Raw genomic sequence first — 15599 nt, 5'->3', positions numbered from 1 at the left:
TCAGCTGTCCTGGTGGCTTGTCTCAGACCATCCTGCAGGTGAAGAAGCCGGATGTGGAGGTCCTGGGCTGGCGTGGTTACATGTGGTCTGTGATTGTGAGGCCGGTAGGATGTACTGCCAAATTCTCTAAAACGATGTTGGAGGCGGTTTATGGAAGAGAAATTAACATAAAATTATCTAGCAACAGCTCTGGTGGACATTCCTGCAGTCATCATGCCAATTGCACGCTCCCTCAAAACTTGAGACATCTGTGGCATTGTGTTGTGTGACAAAACTGCACATTTCAGAGTGGCCTTTTATTGTCCCCAGCACAAGGTGCACCTGTGTAATGATCATGCTGTTTAATCAGCTTCTTGATATACCACACCTGTCAGGTGAATGGATTATCTTAACAAAGGAGAAATGCTCACTAACAGGGATCTAAACAAATTTATGCACAACATTTGAGAGAAATAAGCTTTTGTGCGTATGGAACATATCTGGGATCTTTTATTTCAGCTCATGAAACGTGGGACCTACACTTTACATGTTGGGTTTATATTTCTGTTCAGTATAGTTAGTATGTGTATGTTTTTAACATTATTTTAACATTTTTGGGACATATCCAGAAACATACATAACATATATAAAACTAAGGTAAATATCTTGAGTGAGTTAGTATGTTTTTAACATTGGTTAATCATGTGTCCTTCTGTTATTATCTTAATGCATCTCATTATTCTTAAAGCTTTGCATATTTAACAGTGTATCACTATATTTCCTCTCTCCAGACTGTCTGGCTGTGAACTCACATATGAATCCTGTGAGACTCTGGCTTCAGCTCTGCAGACACCAAACTCCCCCCTGAGAGAACTGGACCTCAGCTACAATGACCTGGAAGACAGAGGAGTGGAGCTGCTCTGTGTTGGACTAACCAGTCCACTCTGCAACATACAGACACTAGTGTGAGTTAACTTTATTCAGTATGAGTTATTATGTGGATGTTTTAGACATTTGTTAATCATGTGCTCTTCTGCCCTCTAGTCTAGGTCAGTGTGGTCTGACAGAGGGTTGCTGTTCAGATCTGGCCTCAGTCCTGAGTTCACCCAACTCACAACTGAAACAACTGGAGCTGAGAGACAATGACCTGCAGGACTCAGGAGTTACACTGCTGTCTGCTGGACTGGAGGATCCAGACTGTAAACTACACACACTGGGGTAAGTACAGCTGTTTCAGTCAGGTCGGTACTGAGCTGAGTTACACTGCCCTCTGCTGGACTGGAGGATCCAGACTGTAAACTACACACACTGGGGTATGTACAGCTGTTTCAGTCAGGTCGGTACTGAGCTGAGTTACACTGCCCTCTGCTGGACTGGAGGATCCAGACTGTAAACTACACACACTGGGGTAAGTACAGCTGTTTCAGTCAGGTCGGTACTGAGCTGAGTTACACTGCCCTCTGCTGGACTGGAGGATCCAGACTGTAAACTACACACACTGGGGTATGTACAGCTTTTTCAGTCAGGTCGGTACTGAGCTTAGTAAAACAAATACTCTGAACATCTGATGTTTCATCACAATGTTTGTGTCATGGACAAATGTATGAGTGTCCTACAAGATGATTGACACCAGTCCACCAACCTAGACAGCTGTTGTGTCTCTCTGTAGGCTGTCTGGCTGTCTGGTCACAGAGGAGGGCTGTGCTGCTCTGTCTTCAGCTCTGAGGTCAAACCCCTCCCACCTGAAAGAGCTGGACCTGAGCTACAATCACCCAGGAGACTCTGCAGGGGGACTGCTTTCAGCTGCTCTGGTGGATCCCACAGATAAACTGATGAAGCTGAAGTAAGTCAGAATAGATGTCCTAATAGTGTGAGCAGTGGTTGTGTCCTATGTAGTGTAGTAGGTTCAGTAACATGAGGACATGATGGTAGAATACAGGGGACGTTTACCCAGCAGGCTTAGCACTCCAACACAGCATACATCATCACCACATGAATACTCTTCTTCTGCATCTCTGATATCCTGTTGGAATTGTACTCTGTTCTGTATGTAGTAGGTAGGTTAGAATACCTGTATGTCTCTAGTAATGAATTGTACTCTGTTCTGTATGCATTAGGTAGGATAGAATACCTGTATGTATCTAGTAATGAATTGTACTCTGTTCTCTATGCAGTAGGTAGGGTAGAATACCTGTATGTCTCTAGTAATGAACTTGGATAGTGCACCAGAACACAACAATATGGTTTAAATGTTGACTGCTTTATTTGGTCTTTGTCAGTCAATAACCTGTTTCTCCTACAGTGTGGATCATGGTGGAGAGTTCAGGCTGAAATCAGGGCTGAGGAAATGTGAGTCTCTTCAATCCTAATTAACTACATATTCAGAACTACAGTAACATAGTAACTAATCAATACTTGTTCTCTACCTACAAAACAACATTTTATATGAAGATGTGGTTTGATTAAACTCTCCTTTTGTCTACAGATGCCTGTCATCTCACCCTGGACCCAAATACAGCAAACCCAAAGCTGATACTGTCTGAGGGGAACAGGAAGGTGACACGGGTGGAGGAGAAGCAGCATTATGAAGACCATCCAGACAGATTTAACCATCTTCCCCAAGTTCTCTGCAGAGAAGGCTTATCTGGATCTCGTTATTACTGGGAGGTGGAGAGGGGTGGTGACGGGGCTGTCATTGGTGTGGTGTACAAAGGAATGCAGAGGAAGGGAGTGATGGACAGTTGGATTGGACTCAACGGGAAGTCCTGGAGTTTATTCTACTCTGACAGTGGATATAACTTTTACCATGCTGGAGTCGGCAGATCCATCTCTGGTCCTGTTTCTAACAGAGTTGGAGTGTATCTGGACTGGCCAGCTGGTACTTTGTCCTTCTATAGTGTGTCCTCCTCTGGTACACTGACACACCATTACACAGAACACACCACATTCACTGAACCCCTCTATCCTGGGGTTGGGGTTTACTCCTCCTCCTCAGTGACCCTGTGTCAGATAGATGACCAACACATTCAAAGGTGAGTCATAGCAATGTTTCATCATGTGTTTTCCTCTGGAATCATTCCTACAATTAGATTAGTAGTAGTGGTGTGTTTTAATGTGTTCTGTTGGACCTACAGACAGTTAGATTAGTAGTAGTGGTGTGTTTTAATGTGTTCTGTTGGACCTACAGACAGTTAGATTAGTAGTGGTGGTGTGTTTGTAATGTGTTCTGTTGGACCTACAGACAGTTAGATTAGTAGTAGTGGTGTGTTTTAATGTGCTCTGTTGGACCTACAGACAGTTAGATTAGTAGTGGTGGTGTGTTTTAATGTGTTCTGTTGGACCTACAGAGAGTTAGATTAGTAGTAGTGGTGTGTTTTAATGTGTTCTGTTGGACCTACAGACAGATTAGTAGTAGTGGTGTGTTTTAATGTGTTCTGTTGGACCTACAGACAGTTAGATTAGTAGTGGTGTGTTTTAATGTGTTCTGTTGGACCTACAGACAGTTAGATTAGTAGTAGGGGTGTGTTTTAATGTGTTCTGTTGGACCTACAGACAGTTAGATTAGTAGTAGTGGTGTGTTTTAATGTGTTCTGTTGGACCTTCAGAGAGTTAGATTAGTAGTAGTGGTGTGTTTTAATGTGTTCTGTTGGACCTACAGACAGTTAGATTAGTAGTAGTGGTTTGTTTTAATGTGTTCTGTTGGACCTACAGACAGTTAGATTAGTAGTAGTGGTGTGTTTTAATGTGTTCTGTTGGACCTACAGACAGTTAGATTAGTAGTAGTGGTGTGTTTTAATGTGTTCTGTTGGACCTACAGACAGTTAGATTAGTAGTAGTGGTGTGTTTTAATGTGTTCTGTTGGACCTACAGACAGTTAGATTAGTAGTAGTGGTGTGTTTTAATGTGTTCTGTTGGACCTACAGACAGTTAGATTAGTAGTGGTGGTGTGTTTTAATGTGTTCTGTTGGATGTACAGATGTTTCCTCTCCTATGTCTCACTGTAGTGTCAGTTTCACTCTAACCACAAGAGGGCATCAGAACCTGTTAAAATGATACCTGGTGACTTCACGTCTCTAGGGGCTTTCATCAAGATAAGCAATGTCACCTGTATTGTCACCATCAGTATTGACTTCATGGAAGTTGACATAGTGTTATGTCACATTTGGCAATGCACCCTACATAGGGAGCTGTTCTGTCACCCTTTATACACCCTTTGTATTGCTTATGAAGACTGTATGTATGCTATATAAAGCCTTTATAAGTTGTTTTTAGTTTAATCACAGTCTATCCATCTGCTTTCCCAACAGCAGAGACCATGATGGAGAGTGTTGTATCAAGCCTGGACCTGAGAAATGTGAGTGTTAACTGATTTAATTGTTTTTCAATCAAAATACTTTTAAAGCGTTCATTATACTTGAGTCCCAGGCAAGGAACACAATCATGATCTATTTGGTCAAAACAAACTTAAAGGTAGAGTCAGCAATATGATGTAGATGCACAAAGTAAACAGCATAGTGGGTCAATTTCTACAACAACTAAGGGCGTTGGAGCGCGATGCTAAACTCCTCTGTTTTGGTCCCGTGGCTACCACGCTGTAAGAGAGTGAAGAGAACCCGTGCACCTGGGCAGAGACTGTGTGAGAGAGAAGTCAGGCATCTTGCTCATCACAATATCTGCGGTGCTGCTCGTACAACATCATTTAGCTGACTCTACCTTTAAGCTCTCATCCTGGGATCTACCAGAAATCAGGCCCCCAACATCTCCAAAACATGGACCAGAACCATGTTGTTTCCTGCTTCCACAAACATTCATTAATATAACACTAATGTCAGATTATGGGATGATAATGAGTGTACATTCTGAGACTGTTGCTCACTTACATTCATTTTTATTACAAGTCTGTTTAATATTTATTAATTCATTATTACATGAGATTGTCCATTTTAAATAACAACTACTTTTGACTTCAGGGATTCCTCAGAGCTGTAAGACTTGTGAACATGTTGAGGTAAGTCATAATGTCAATTCTCACTTTTACATACCTTCAGGAGTCAGGCACAGTCTGAAAGCCAGGTGTGTACTGACCAACCATTCATACTGGGATATAGACAGTCCTGTGTTCTGCTTTAGTAATATAAACACAGTCTGAAAGCCAGGTGTGTACTGACCAACCATTCATACTGGGATATAGACAGTCCTGTGTTCTGCTTTAGTAATATAAACACAGTCTGAAAGCCAGGTGTGTACTGACCAACCATTCATACTGGGATATAGACAGTCCTGTGTTCTGCTTTAGTAATATAAACACAGTCTGAAAGCCAGGTGTGTACTGACCAACCATTAATACTGGGATATAGACAGTCCTGTGTTCTGCTTTAGTAATATAAACACAGTCTGAAAGCCAGGTGTGTACTGACCAACCATTCATACTGGGATATAGACAGTCCTGTGTTCTGCTTTAGTAATATAAACACAGTCTGAAAGCCAGGTGTGTACTGACCAACCATTCATACTGGGATATAGACAGTCCTGTGTTCTGCTTGTAGGAATGCAGGATTTTAACTTCTGTCATATTTTGTCATTAGACAGTTTAATTGTATCAATCACCAGCATTCCATGTAACATTGAATAAATACATTAGATTAGTTACTTTGGTTAATGGGCCAGTTTCCCGGACACAGATTAAGCATAGTCCTGGCCCTTAAAGAACTTTCTATTGAAACTTCCATTGATCATGCTTTAAGTCCAGCACTAGACTCAATCTGTGTCCAGGAAACTGGCCCCATATGTATAACTGACATGCTTGTCCTTGTTCAGGACTCCACACACTGGCTTCAGATTGAACCCTTGACTTCCACTGTCCAGGGAGTGACAATGTTCAGGTAAAATAACGACTTTTAACATTTCATTCCACTTGCTAGTGTATTTCCCCATTACCTTTGGGAATAGGCTTCTAATCCAACCTCTCCATTTGACGATTGACCCTCTCTACCATATCTTGTTGTTGCCCTCAGGCACAGGACACCCAAAGGGCGTTATGAGTGCACAGTGTCTGGGCTCCGCTGGGTGTGTGAGAGAGATGTCATTCTGAAGTATCACTTCAGGAACTGGGAACCCCACAGTCAACTTCTGAAAGACATGCAGTACGGACAAGGTGGTCCATTGCTGGACATCACTATGGAGTTAGGTGAACTGGAGGAAGTTCATCTGCCACACTTTGTCTGTTTAGGTAAAACCATATAGACATAATATTCAGAAAGACATTTCCATGTAACTGAGTTTCACTTCCTGAATGAATAAATTAATATTCTGGGAGTTTGAGTTTACTGTGATCTGGTACCGCATATTCTTTGTGTTTTAGTTGGATGAATAATACAATATTTGTCTTTCTGTCTCCTTTTTATTGTGTTGTTCAGGGACCAACCCTTCCCTGAGGAATGAGATGAAGATTCTTCATGTAGAGGAACATGGAGTGTCTGTTGAGGAAGTGCATGAGGTCACCAGATTCCATGCCAAAATTCTCCATCCCAAGTTTTCAGCTATCGCTGTTATACTGAGCTATATCTTTTTTTGGAACGTAGATGTCCACTGTGACGTGGTCCTCTATATGGCAGTAAAAAAGGCAACAGTAATTTCACGGCTGTACATGCTCCTCAGAAACTCCAGTCAGAAAGAGGTGAGGCACCATCATTGAAGTGACAACAGTATGTTGAAACTTACTAAAGGAAAGCTGATAGTTGGTTGAAAATCTATAGATTACAAAGTTACAAAATCTATTTCTGTCTCATTCATTTGAAGAGCCAGTAGACGGCACTCTTCTCTCTGTTCGAAGGAGAACCCAATGCCCCGGGGCAGTGAAGGGGACATTGCCCCGTGTAAGGTGCTGTCTTTCGCATGGGACGTTAAACATGTTTCCTGACTCTCTGTGGTCACTAAAGATCCCATGGCACTTATCATAAGAGTAGGGGTGTTAACCCCGGTGTCCTGGCTAAATTCACTATCTGGCCCTCATACCATCATGGCCACCTAATCATCCCCAGCTTCCAATTGGCTCATTCATCCCCTTTCCCCTGTAACACTTCCCGATATCGTTGCTGTAAAAGAGACTCTCTTCTCAGTCAATTCCCTGGTAAAATATATAAAAAATAGTGTACACATTTTTTGGGCTTGATAAAAAAGGATTGCTCAGTGAGCTGCATGTTGTGTGAATTATTAGACTACATTGTTCAGACTGACTACTACACTGCTCATTTTGTAGGCTGTTCGGGACCGGGAGAAACATCAGGTGTCCCAAGGATATTCAGAATTGGTCCTGTCAAGTCCAAACGGGTCCTTAAAGCTGAACAGTTGGTTTGCAGTCAAGAATCCCCATTCCTCCTCCATCTATCCAGAGGTGTAGTTTTAGCAGGCTGAGGACATGAATCTGTCATATTATATATTCATAACTGGAATATCATTCTATTTCTTTCTCTCTCTCTCTCTCTCTCTGTCTGTTGTCTCAATCGTTGCACCATATGACCTTCTACAGAAGATTCAGCTGTTACCTGCAGACACCACACCAAGCTGTTGTAAGATGGTTATGAGAAACACAGGGGTTGACATTGAGATGGAGTTAATCGGGGATGATGAGAGGACAGTATGGAAATCAGTGGTATCAAAAGGTAAGAAATACTATACATGAACAGTATGTCAATCATAAATGTCATTTTCTTACAGATGCTATTAAAATGTTTTTATGATGTTTTCTCTTGTTTGTCTTTTAGATGAATACAGCAAAGACTCTCATCCAATAGGTACGTTTGTTTTTGTGGACGAGGTTTATAAAACGGGTTATAGAGCGAACGTCTCTTCAAGTTGTGATGAAGTACACTGATGAAGACCTTCATGTGTCATGTTCAGTGGGGTGATGAAGACCTTCATGAGTCATGTTCAGTGGGGTGATGAAGGTCTTCATGAGTCATGTTCAGTGGGGTGATGAAGGTCTTCATGAGTCATGTTCAGTGGGGTGATGAAGGTCTTCATGAGTCATGTTCAGTGGGGTGATGAAGGTCTTCATGAGTCATGTTCAGTGGGGTGATGAAGGTCTTCATGAGTCATGTTCAGTGGGGTGATGAAGGTCTTCATGAGTCATGTTCAGTGGGGTGATGAAGACCTTCATGAGTCATGTTCAGTGGGGTGATGAAGGTCTTCATGAGTCATGTTCAGTGGGGTGATGAAGGTCTTCATGAGTCATGTTCAGTGGGGTGATGAAGGTCTTCATGAGTCATGTTCAGTGGGGTGATGAAGACCTTCATGAGTCATGTTCAGTGGGGTGATGAAGACCTTCATGAGTCATGTTCAGTGGGGTGATGAAGGTCTTCATGAGTCATGTTCAGTGGGGTGATGAAGGTCTTGATGAGTCATGTTCAGTGGGGTGATGAAGACCTTCATGAGTCATGTTCATTGGTGTGTAATGCTACAGAACATTCAGACAGAAACCCAGTGCCTTGCAAAAGTATCTGCATCACATTTTATTGTGTTACAAAGCGGGATTCAAGGGGATTTAATTGTCATTTTATGTCAACAATCAACACAAAATACTCTAATGTCAAAGTGTAAGAATATTTATCTATATATATATTTAGATTGATAGAAATGAAATAGCTCCCTGAGTCAATACATGTTAGAAACACCTTGGCAGCCATTACAGCTGGGAGTCTTGTTGGCTAAGTCTCGAAGAGCTTTCCACACCTGGATTGTACAATATTAGCCCATTATTCTTTTCATAATTCTTCAAGCTCTGTCAAGATGTTGGGGATCGTGGCTAGACTGCAGTTTCCAAGTCTTGCCATAGATTTTCAAGCAGATTTAAGTCAAAACTGTAAGTTGGCCACTCAGGAACATTCACTGTCTTCTTGTTAAGCAACTCCAGTGTAGATGTGGCCTTGTGTTGTAGGTTATTGTCCTGCTGAAAGGTGAATTCCTCTCCCAGTGTCTGGTGAAAAGTAGACTGAAGCAGGTTTTCCTCGAGGATTTAGTCTGTGCTTAGCTCCATCCCATTTCTTTTTATCCTGAAAAACTCCTCAGTATTTGCCGATGTCAAGCATACCCATAACATGATGCAGTCACCACCATGGTTGAAAATAAGGAGGCAGTTACTCAGTGATGTGTTGTGTTGGATTTGCCCCAAACATGAGGCTTTGCATTTAGGCCAAAAATGGATTCCTTTGCCGTTTCCTTTTGCAGTATTACTTTAGTACCTTGTTGCATATAAGATGCATGTTTTGGAATATTTTTATTCTGTATATTTGTGTTATTTTAAGTCATCATTGTGGAGTCACTACAATGTTGTTGATCCATCCTCAGTTTTCTCCCGTCACAGACATTGAACTCTGTAGCTGTTTTAAAATCACCAATGAACTCATGGTGACATCACTAAGCAGTTTCCTTCCAGTCCTGCAGCTCAGTTCAGAAGGACGACTGTATCTTTGATGTGTCTGGGTGGTTTAATACATCACCCACAGGATAATTATTAACTTGACCATGCTTAAAGAGATAATAAATGTCTGATGTGTTATTGTTACCCATCTACCAATCACTGTCCTTCTTTTATGAGGCTTTCTAAAAGATCCCTGGTCTTTGTATATAGTTGAATCTGTGCTTGAAATGCAATACTTGACTGAGGGACCTTCCAGATGTTGAATGTATGGGGGACAGGCCCACTTTGACATTAGAGGATTCTGAGTAGATTGTTGATAAAACATTTAATAAGGGCATCAATTTTCAATGACTTCTCAATAAACCTAATAATTTATTTTAAATTGACTGACTTTAATTGGAATTGACCACAACCCTGGAGTCGGCTCTATACAAGAAATGACTATCAGAGGAATGATAACTGGAGAGACTGGAAGATGTAGAAACAGCTGCTGTTAACCCTAAAGCCATATTAATTTAATTGACCCCCCCTTCAGCATTAACAGTCCCTGACATTCCTGCTGAGGAGTTTCTGAAGAAACACTGGGCTAAACTAATTCAGCGAACCAAAAACTCAATGCCAATAGCAGATGATCTGTGGTCAAAGAACATGATTGGTGAAGAAGAGCACTCCAGAATAACAGCTGAAACAACTGAACAGGACCGAATGAGAAAACTACTGAAAGCAGTCATCCCCAAAGGACCAGAAGTGACGGGAGCTTGTCTCAAAGCTCTCGTTGAACATGAAAACCATCTTGTTAAGGACTTGAGTGAATCTAGGTAAGACAGTTTTCATTGCTCCCTCCCTTGAATATGTGTAATGATTTAAATATAGGTCAAATAAAAACACAGCTACCATAGATCAAAGAGGAACTGTTTTTCCAGAATGGAAGCATGTTTTTGTGTTTCTGTCTGTAATAAATGACTGTTATCTTATTGTAGTTACATCATAGGACCATCATCACATCATTATCTCAGGTGGAACTCCTCCTTCTCCTCCATACTTTCTGATCTCTCTCTTCCCTTCTCCTCCATACTTTCTGATCTCTCTCTTCCCTTCTCCTCCATACTTTCTGGTCTCTCTCTTCCCTTCTCCTCCATACTTTCTGATCTCTCTCTTCCCTTCTCCTCCGTACTTTCTGATCTCTCTCTTCCCTTCTCCTCCATACTTTCTGATCTCTCTCTTCCCTTCTCCTCCGTACTTTCTGATCTCTCTCTTCCCTTCTCCTCCATACTTTCTGACCTCTCTCTTCCCTTCTCCTCCATACTTTCTGATCTCTCTCTTCCCTTCTCCTCCATACTTTCTGATCTCTCTCTTCCCTTCTCCTCCATACTTTCTGATCTCTCTCTTCCCTTCTCCTCCATACTTTCTGATCTCTCTCTTCCCTTCTCCTCCATCCTCTTTCTTATAGAACCTAATCTGAAGACGCTGAGGCCTGTCTCCTAGTCTGTGGACTAAGACACTTCTTCACCTAATCTGAATATGCTACAGCATGAAGCTGGCTAGTCAAAGACACTTCTTCACCTCGTCAAGCCAGTGCTACAGCATGAAGCTGGCTAGACAAAGACACTTCTTCACCTCGTCAAGCCAGTGCTACAGCATGAAGCTGGCTAGTCAAAGACACTTCTTCACCTCGTCAAGCCAGTGCTACAGCATGAAGCTGGCTAGTCAAAGACACTTCTTCACCTCGTCAAGCCAGTGCTACAGCATGAAGCTGGCTAGACAAAGACACATCTTCACCTCGTCAAGCCAGTGCTACAGCATGAAGCTGGCTAGTCAAAGACACTTCTTCACCTCGTCAAGCCAGTGCTACAGCATGAAGCTGGCTAGACAAAGACACTTCTTCACCTCGTCAACCCAGTGCTACAGCATGAAGCTGGCTAGACAAAGACACTTCTTCACCTCGTCAAGCCAGTGCTACAGCATGAAGCTGGCTAGACAAAGACACTTCTTCACCTCGTGAAGCCAGTGCTACGGAATGAAGCTGGCTAGACAAAGACACTTCTTCACCTCGTCAAGCCAGTGCTACAGCATGAAGCTGGCTAGACAAAGACACTTCTTCACCTCGTGAAGCCAGTGCTACGGAATGAAGCTGGCTAGACAAAGACACTTCTTCACCTCGTCAAGCCAGTGCTACAGCATGAAGCTGGCTAGACAAAGACACACCACCACGTTGACATCTTGACCTTCCTTAGATCCTTTATGGGATTGCAACTCACTCTGTCTGAAGGAAGGAAGGGAGGAAATGGCCTCACTAAAGGGGATACCTGAGAGGGCAGAGAAGGCACGTGACATCATCGACATGGTGTTGAGAAAAGGAACTGAGTCATGTTCCAGGATGATAAACCTTCTTGGGAAGATGGACTCTCTGTCTTTGTACACAGCTTCAGATCTAAAGTTGTAGCCAACCCCTGGGTGTGGGGAGACCAGGCAGAATAGACAGGCAGGGTGGTTCAACATGGTCTTGTTGTCTGTTGCTTTAATTCAGGCTCCCGAAAATGTACAGAAAATGTCAATCAAACATGACCACTATAATAGCAATAAACTAACCAAAGATCCAGCCACACAGCCTCTCTCCTTCTGCAGCCTCCTGGAGGTGTGGATCGTCTAGCAGGAGGGTCAGTTAGTCCTCCACTAGGTACCTAGCTGGACCCCTATCTAGCAGGAGGGTCAGTTAGTCCTCCACTAGGTACCTAGCTGGACCCCTATCTAGCAGGAGGGTCAGTTAGTCCTCCACTAGGTACCTAGGTATGGACCCCTATCTAGCAGGAGGGTCAGTTAGTCCTCCACTAGGTACCTAGCTGGACCCCTATCTAGCAGAAAATGTTGATACAACTCTGTCTCTCTCTCACACCAACACACCTACCTACCTGATGTCTGTGTATTTTAAACTTTAGATTTTAAATGTCATTGTATACAGTATACGCATTGTAAGCATGTATTATATACGCATTGTAAGCATGTATTATATACGCATTGTAAACATGTATTGTGATGTTATTGGAATGTACTTACTGTATTTGCATACTCACTGTGAATGTGTCCGGGAAAATGGCTCTGAGAATTTGGCATTCAACTTAAAACCACAGAAATGTATTTTATGAATATATTGTACAGTGTTGGCCTGATAGAGGTTAATGAGAGGGGCTGGATATCAACACAACCACCTCAGTCTATCAGCAGTTTTCTCAGTGAGAGCACATTGACCATTGACAGACATAAGGAGCTGCTCAACCTCTCACGCCTTTACCAATGACTTGAGAGAGGCTGAAGGACATATAAGGAGCTGTTCAACCTCTCTCCCCTTTACCAATGACTTGAGAGTGGCTGAAGGACATATAAGGAGCTGTTCAACCTCTCTCCCCTTTACCAATGACTTGAGAGTGGCTGAAGGACATATAAGGAGCTGTTCAACCTCTCACCCCTTTACCATTGACTTGAGAGTGGCTGAAGGACATATAAGGAGCTGTTCAACCTCTCACCCCTTTACCAATGACTTGAGAGTGGCTGAAGGACATATAAGGAGCTGTTCAACCTCTCTCCCCTTTACCAATGACTTGAGAGTGGCTGAAGGACATATAAGGAGCTGTTCAACCTCTCTCCCCTTTACCAATGACTTGAGAGTGGCTGAAGGACATATAAGGAGCTGTTCAACCTCTCTCCCCTTTACCAATGACTTGAGAGTGGCTGAAGGACATATAAGGAGATGTTCAACCTCTCTCCCCTTTACCAATGACTTGAGAGTGGCTGAAGGACATATAAGGAGCTGTTCAACCTCTCTCTCCTTTACCAATGACTTGAGAGGCTGAAGGACCAATCAGCCCCCATCTATACACAATGTTTTACTAAATGTTTTATAACGTTGTATTTTTCTATGTGTATCTACCTGCCCAGGGACTACAGCTAAATCTGGCACATTTACAGAAATGTTGATTGATGTGCAGTATCCCTGTCAAATACATGTTGTACATGTCAATTAAAAGGAATGTATTGTGACTTAGAATGTTGTTTAACAATATGGAAAAAAGCAATAAAGTCAACCGCCTTTATAGCACAAATAATATTATAGCACTGACATTTGTTAACAGCATTGAAAGTAATGATTACTAGACAGTTGTCATGGTAACAGCAGTAATACAAATAACATTATTTATGATGCTACTATTAATAATAATAATAATATTATAATAATCAATTTTAGAAAACACTTTAAAATCCCATCGTTAATTAGATTAGATGAGTTTATTAGTCACATGGAGAGGGACGCAAAATCTTATGCTCTGGGCTCCAACAGCGCAGGTCAAAATAAATCAAATCAAATCAAGAGAAGTGAATGAGACAAGATAAAGATGATAATAATATGTAGACATTTACAACTGGATGGTGGGGGCAGGTTAAGAGTCTGTTGGGTGGTGGGGGCAGGGTAAGAGTCTGTTGGGTGGTGGGGGCAGGGTAAGAGTTTGTTGGGTGGTGGGGGCAGGGTAAGAGTCTATTGGGTGGTGGTGGGGGCAGGGTAAGAGTCTGTTGGGTGGTGGGGGCAGTGTAAGAGGCTGTTGGGTTGTGGGGGCAGGGTAAGAGTCTGTTGGGTGGTGGGGGCAGGGTAAGAGTTTGTTGGGTGGTGGGGGCAGGGTAAGAGTCTATTGGGTGGTGGTGGGGGCAGGGTAAGAGTCTGTTGGGTGGTGGGGGCAGTGTAAGAGGCTGTTGGGTTGTGGGGGCAGGGTAAGAGTCTGTTGGGTGGTGGGGGGGCAGGGTAAGAGTCTGTTGGGTGGTGGGGGGGGCAGGGTAAGAGTCTGTTGGGTGGTGGGGGCAGGGTAAGAGTCTGTTGGGTGGTGGGGGCAGGGTAAGAGTTTGTTGGGTGGTGGGGGCAGGGTAAGAGTCTATTGGGTGGTGGTGGGGGCAGGGTAAGAGTCTGTTGGGTGGTGGTGGGGGCAGGGTAAGAGTCTGTTGGGTGGTGGGGGCAGGGTAAGAGTCTGTTGGGTGGTGGGGGCAGGGTAAGAGTCTGTTGGGTGGTGGTGGGGGCAGGGTAAGAGTCTATTGGGTGGTGGTGGGGGCAGGGTAAGAGTCTGTTGGGTGGTGGTGGGGGCAGGGTAAGAGTCTGTTGGCTGGTGGTGGGGGCAGGGTAAGAGTCTGTTGGGTGGTGGTGGGGGCAGGGTAAGAGTCTGTTGGGTGGTGGGGGCAGGGTAAGAGTCTGTTGGGTGGTGGTGGGGGCAGGGTAAGAGTCTGTTGGGTGGTGGTGGGGGCAGGGTAAGAGTCTGTTGGGTGGTGGTGGGGGCAGGGTAAGAGTCTGTTGGGTGGTGGGGGGGGGGGCATAGTAAGAGTCTGTTGGGTGGGGGGGCAGGGTAAGAGTATGTTGGGTGGTGGTGGGGGCAGGGTAAGAGTCTGTTGGGTGGTGGTGGGGGCAGGGTAAGAGTCTGTTGGGTGGTGGGGGCATAGTAAGAGTCTGTTGGGTGGTGGGGGGGGCAGGGTAAGAGTCTGTTGGGTGGTGGGGGCAGGGTAAGAGTGTTGGGTGGTGGTGGCAGGGTAAGAGTCTGTTGGGTGGTGGGGGCAGGGTAAGAGTCTGTTGGGTGGTGGGGGCAGGGTAAGAGTCTGTTGGGTGGTGGGGGCAGGGTAAGAGTCTGTTGGGTGGTGGGGGCAGGGTAAGAGTCCGTTGGATGGTGGGGGCAGGGTAAGAGTCTGTTGGGTGGTGGTGGGGGCAGGGTAAGAGTCTGTTGGGTGGTGGTGGGGGCAGGGTAAGAGTCTGTTGGGTGGTGGTGGGGGCAGGGTAAGAGTCCGTTGGGTGGTGGTGGGGGCAGGGTAAGAGTCTGTTGGGTGGTGGGGGCAGGGTAAGAGTCCGTTGGGGAATGCCCACAGGGGGAGCAGCAGGGGGGGGGGAGTGATATGTGAATGAAAGTAATAAAGCAGAATAATATGTAGATATTTACTCTGTAACAATGAGACATCTCCATTGGGGGCTGTGGCTAGGGTAAATGAGGAAGTGATCCATGGTGGCCATCAGTAACAACAAACCAGGTATGGTTTTATTTACTTGACATTTTTCTCCCCTCTTATCATAGTTTGGTTTTTGTCCTGTTGTGTTCTAAAATACAGTTCTGGTACAAACCTCCCAAAAATACTAATGTGTTGTTTGTTAAACTCTTATTTTCTAGTTTATTTTATGCACTTT

At 43.9% G+C, this 15599-nt stretch overlaps 1 protein-coding gene and 2 long non-coding RNA genes across 3 annotated transcripts; all 3 read left to right on the top strand.

Annotated features, from left to right (window-relative positions):
* The first annotated feature begins 1603 nt into the window (after nucleotides 1-1603).
* On the top strand, nucleotides 1604-2689 carry LOC311116077. The gene is made up of 3 exons (XR_014611360.1): nucleotides 1604-1822; nucleotides 2282-2328; nucleotides 2465-2689. It is a non-coding gene; the product is annotated as an uncharacterized lncRNA (long non-coding RNA).
* A 1571-nt stretch (nucleotides 2690-4260) lies between these two features.
* Nucleotides 4261-6088, top strand: LOC311116078. The gene is made up of 4 exons (XR_014611361.1): nucleotides 4261-4333; nucleotides 4950-4987; nucleotides 5797-5861; nucleotides 5994-6088. It is a non-coding gene; the product is annotated as an uncharacterized lncRNA (long non-coding RNA).
* A 306-nt stretch (nucleotides 6089-6394) lies between these two features.
* Nucleotides 6395-13497, top strand: LOC311116076 (NACHT, LRR and PYD domains-containing protein 1 homolog). Its single transcript, XM_084191212.1, has 6 exons — nucleotides 6395-6655; nucleotides 7238-7372; nucleotides 7508-7640; nucleotides 7743-7772; nucleotides 9933-10215; nucleotides 10848-13497. The coding sequence occupies exons 1-6, from the start codon at nucleotides 6422-6424 to the stop codon at nucleotides 10852-10854; spliced, it is 822 nt and encodes a 273-aa protein (XP_084047338.1). The 5' UTR covers nucleotides 6395-6421; the 3' UTR covers nucleotides 10855-13497.
* Nucleotides 13498-15599: the final 2102 nt, after the last annotated feature.

Source organism: Coregonus lavaretus (genome assembly GCF_964263955.1).
Source record: "Coregonus lavaretus genome assembly, contig: HAP1_SCAFFOLD_891, whole genome shotgun sequence".
NCBI classification, from domain to species: Eukaryota; Metazoa; Chordata; class Actinopteri; order Salmoniformes; family Salmonidae; genus Coregonus; species Coregonus lavaretus.
Note: the sequence above shows the minus strand (reverse complement) of the source record. Positions and strands in the feature narration are given on the sequence as shown.

Bases quoted from the DNA above. Each gene is read 5' to 3' on its own strand.
- LOC311116076 (XM_084191212.1), top strand. From the start codon at position 6,422: ATGAAGATTCTTCATGTAGAGGAACATGGAGTGTCTGTTGAGGAAGTG. The intron at 7,641-7,742 runs GTAAGAAATACT...TTTGTCTTTTAG, and splicing joins GAAATCAGTGGTATCAAAAG to ATGAATACAGCAAAGACTCT. The intron at 7,773-9,932 runs GTACGTTTGTTT...CCCCCCCTTCAG, and splicing joins CAAAGACTCTCATCCAATAG to CATTAACAGTCCCTGACATT.